Source organism: Silurus meridionalis, chromosome 13 (genome assembly GCF_014805685.1).
Source record: "Silurus meridionalis isolate SWU-2019-XX chromosome 13, ASM1480568v1, whole genome shotgun sequence".
Lineage (NCBI taxonomy): Eukaryota > Metazoa > Chordata > Actinopteri > Siluriformes > Siluridae > Silurus > Silurus meridionalis.
Genome location: NC_060896.1, coordinates 27,847,777 through 27,851,187, shown reverse-complemented (window position 1 = coordinate 27,851,187; position 3,411 = coordinate 27,847,777). Strand labels below are relative to the sequence as shown.

At 46.1% G+C, this 3,411-nt stretch overlaps 1 protein-coding gene across 1 annotated transcript; it reads left to right on the top strand.

Moving 5' to 3' along the window:
• Positions 1–496: 496 nt before the first annotated feature.
• Positions 497–2,748, top strand: mafa (v-maf avian musculoaponeurotic fibrosarcoma oncogene homolog a (paralog a)). Its single transcript, XM_046865068.1, has one exon. The coding sequence runs from the start codon at positions 1,202–1,204 to the stop codon at positions 2,291–2,293; it is 1,092 nt and encodes a 363-aa protein (XP_046721024.1). The 5' UTR covers positions 497–1,201; the 3' UTR covers positions 2,294–2,748.
• Positions 2,749–3,411: the final 663 nt, after the last annotated feature.

Below are 3,411 nucleotides of genomic sequence, written 5' to 3'. Positions count from 1 at the left end.
ACTAATAGTAGTAGTATTTATTTAATAAAAGCAGTAGATTAGATGTCCAAGTTGAAACCCAGCTTTTGTGCATCTTGTGTATAATAGGGTGTATTATCCCCAATATTAATTTATAGTTTGTGTCCAAGAGGGGGCGGTGTTTAGTCGTGTAAAAGCAGAACCGCGTTCAGTGCTTAGTTACAAATATCATAGAAGTCTATTGTTATCTGTCTTACTAAAATATTGCAATATTTATTTCATTCATTTCTCGGTTATAGAATGAAGACTGACTTCAGTGCAAGGGCTTATAATGCATTATGCATAGTATTTAAGATGTGTGAAAGGATCATCATGCACCAGATGTGTTGCTGCTGCTGCTTCTGCTGCAAAAAGATAATAATAAGAAAAATAATGCAAAAAAAGTTAATTTATTCAGTAGTATTTATAATAATAATAATAATAATAATAATAATAATAATAATAATAATAATAACGTGGCATGAAAGAGTTAAGAATAAAGAGTTAAGGAGTCCAGCTGACAGTCAGCTGAGAAAAAAAAACAAAAAAAACTTTTGGCTCCTGTTCTGATTATGTTAATGAGAATAGAGAAAGAATCCGATTGGCTGTTCCTCCTAGTGAATTCCGGGTTGGGGCCGTGCCGTCAGAGCGCCTATAAAACTCAGCAATGCTTTTAAACTCATCTGCTGTTGTGTTGGCTTTACAAAATAACTTCCACACCTTCTACACGTCCGAGAGTCTGCAAGTGTATTATTTCCTCATTTTCTTTTTTAGAAAAAAAAAAGTTAAATACAAAACCTTCTCTCGGTTGCTCTTTGTGCAGGCTGCACGATGTGATTCAGGACGGGAGCGCGCACCGAAAGTCTTCCATGTCCGAAAAGCAAAAGAGAGAGCGAGAGAGAGAGAGAGAGAGAGAGAGAGAGAAAGAGTGAGAGAGAGATAGATTGAAGATCTGCAGCTGGGATCTCGGATGCGTCTGCAGGACAGCACTGTGCGTAAAGGTTGGAGTTAAAAGAAGAAGAAAGAAAAAAGACTTCGTTTTGCAATCTTTCTTATTTTTTTATTTTTTTATTGTTGTTGTTTTTTTTTTTATATATCACGAACGGGAACAAGAAAAGCCATCAAGCTGGCTCACCCTGTCCCGGCTCACACCGCGCTGACAGCCGCTCTACAGCCTCTGTGGAGGAGCGCTAACGGGAAGCGCATGACGTCCGAGATGGCGCTGAGCTCCGGCGAGCTGCCCACCAGCCCTCTCGCCATGGAGTACGTGAACGACTTCGACCTGATGAAGTTCGAGGTGAAGAAGGAGCCGGCGGAGACCGAGCGCGTTGGTCTGACCCAGTGCGGGCGCCTGCTCGCCGGAGGCTCCCTTTCGTCGACGCCGATGAGTACACCGTGCAGCTCGGTGCCGCCCTCTCCGAGCTTCTCGGCGCCTAGTCCCGGATCAGGGGGCGAGCCTAAAGCGCACTTGGAGGACTTTTACTGGATGGGTGGCTACGTTCAGCAGCAGCAGCAGCAACAGCAGCAGCAGCAGCACCAACACCAACACCAACATCAACCTCAAGCTCCACAGCAGCAGCAGCAGCAGCAGCAGCAGGCGCCCCTGAACGCAGAGGCGCTCGGCTTCGGCTCGGAGGACGCCATGGAGGCGCTGATCAGCAGCGCGCACCAGCTGCACGCCTTCGATGGCTACGCGCGGGCGCAGCAGTTTGCCGGCGCCGAGGAAGTCGGGCCGGCCGCCGCCGTGGTCTCGGCCGTGATCGCAGCCACGGCGCCTCACCAACACCACCAACACCACCACCAGCAGCACCACCAGCACCATCACCATCACGGCGGCAGCGGCGCGCATCCATCCGGCGCCTCAAGCAACCACAGTCACAACCATCACCATCATCATCCGCAGCAGCACCAAGAGCAGCAGCACGGACTCGGGAGCGCGGACGATCGCTTCTCGGACGAGCAGCTCGTCACCATGTCGGTGCGCGAGCTGAACCGGCAGCTGCGCGGCGTCAGCAAGGAGGAGGTGATCCGCCTGAAGCAGAAGCGGCGGACGCTGAAGAACCGCGGCTACGCGCAGTCGTGCCGCTTCAAGCGAGTCCAGCAGCGGCACGTGCTCGAGGGCGAGAAGACGCAGCTGATTCAGCAGGTCGAGCACCTCAAGCAGGAGATCTCGCGCCTCGTGCGCGAGCGCGACGCCTACAAGGAGAAGTACGAGAAGCTCGTGGTGGGCAGCGGCTTCCGCGAGAGCGGTTCGAGCAGCGACAACAACCCGTCGTCGCCGGAGTTTTTCATGTGAGTTTGCGCACACTATCATTACAGCCAACAACATCAACAACAACAACAACAAAAAGCTAACGCAAAAGCAGGCAAAAAATCATAGAAAGAAAGAGCAAAGTTTTTTGTCCCTTGGTAGATTTTTTTATCATTATATTTTTGTTCATTTCCTTTTTTAAATTCCGGATTTTGCAATTCTTAAAAAAAAAAAGAAAAAAAAAAAAAAGAAAAAAAAACACCCAGTGTCTCCCTTTTATTAATTTTTATACCCTGAACTTTTCCCTCTTTTTTATGTTTGTTTTTTGAGCTTCTTCTCCTTTTTTTGTCCCTGAAAGTGTGCACTCGTCTTCACCCAGCCTGAGGTGTCTTTTCCCCCCAAAACATTCAGAAGCATTTCTATTTTTTGATAATCTGTGCATGCACCCAGATGTTCAGACATTTCTAAAAAAAAAAAAAACAAACAAACAAACAAACAAAAAGACTAAAAAAATTCTTGCTTGAAACATCTTCCAGACTTTGTGCATTATAATTTTTTTTTTTGTGTGGAGGATCAGAGACCCAGGCCACCTTCCCTCCTCCATCATTATCATCTCATACGTCCTGTCCTGTATATGTGTGTGTGAGAGAAAGAGAGTGTGAGAGTGTGTGTGTGTGTGTGTTCAAAGACGTATAAAACAGAAGCTATATACATTGCATACATTTTTTTAAAAACATAAAAATAAAATAAAAAAGAGAGACTGTGTTAATATTATCGCCTGCATGCTGGACATGTATGGTTCTTTATTATTTTTTGGTTCTTTTTGCTTGAGAAATGAACTCTTTTTTTTTTTAACTTGGATAACTCCAGCATGGCATTCTTCATACTCTTCCTTCGTTTGTTGCCAAGTCACTTTTTTGGAAATATTGTGCAAAAAAGTGAAAGGACATCCTCGCCTCGTACCATCCCTCCTCTCGCGATCACCTGAGCGGCCATCCACGCGTGAGCCCATGCACTGAACCCCATTCCTGCCCAGAGCTGGCCGAACGGAAGCCATGACAAGGACCTAATTCTTGCAAAAGAAACAAAAACAAAACAAAAAAAAAGGAAAAATGGGGCCTAAAACCTGGGGCCTAAACTTTTGATTGATGGACTGCTCTTTT

What these genes read in the sequence shown, in the direction of transcription:
- mafa (XM_046865068.1), top strand. Translation starts at nt 1,202, where the DNA reads ATGACGTCCGAGATGGCGCTGAGCTCCGGCGAGCTGCCCACCAGCCCT.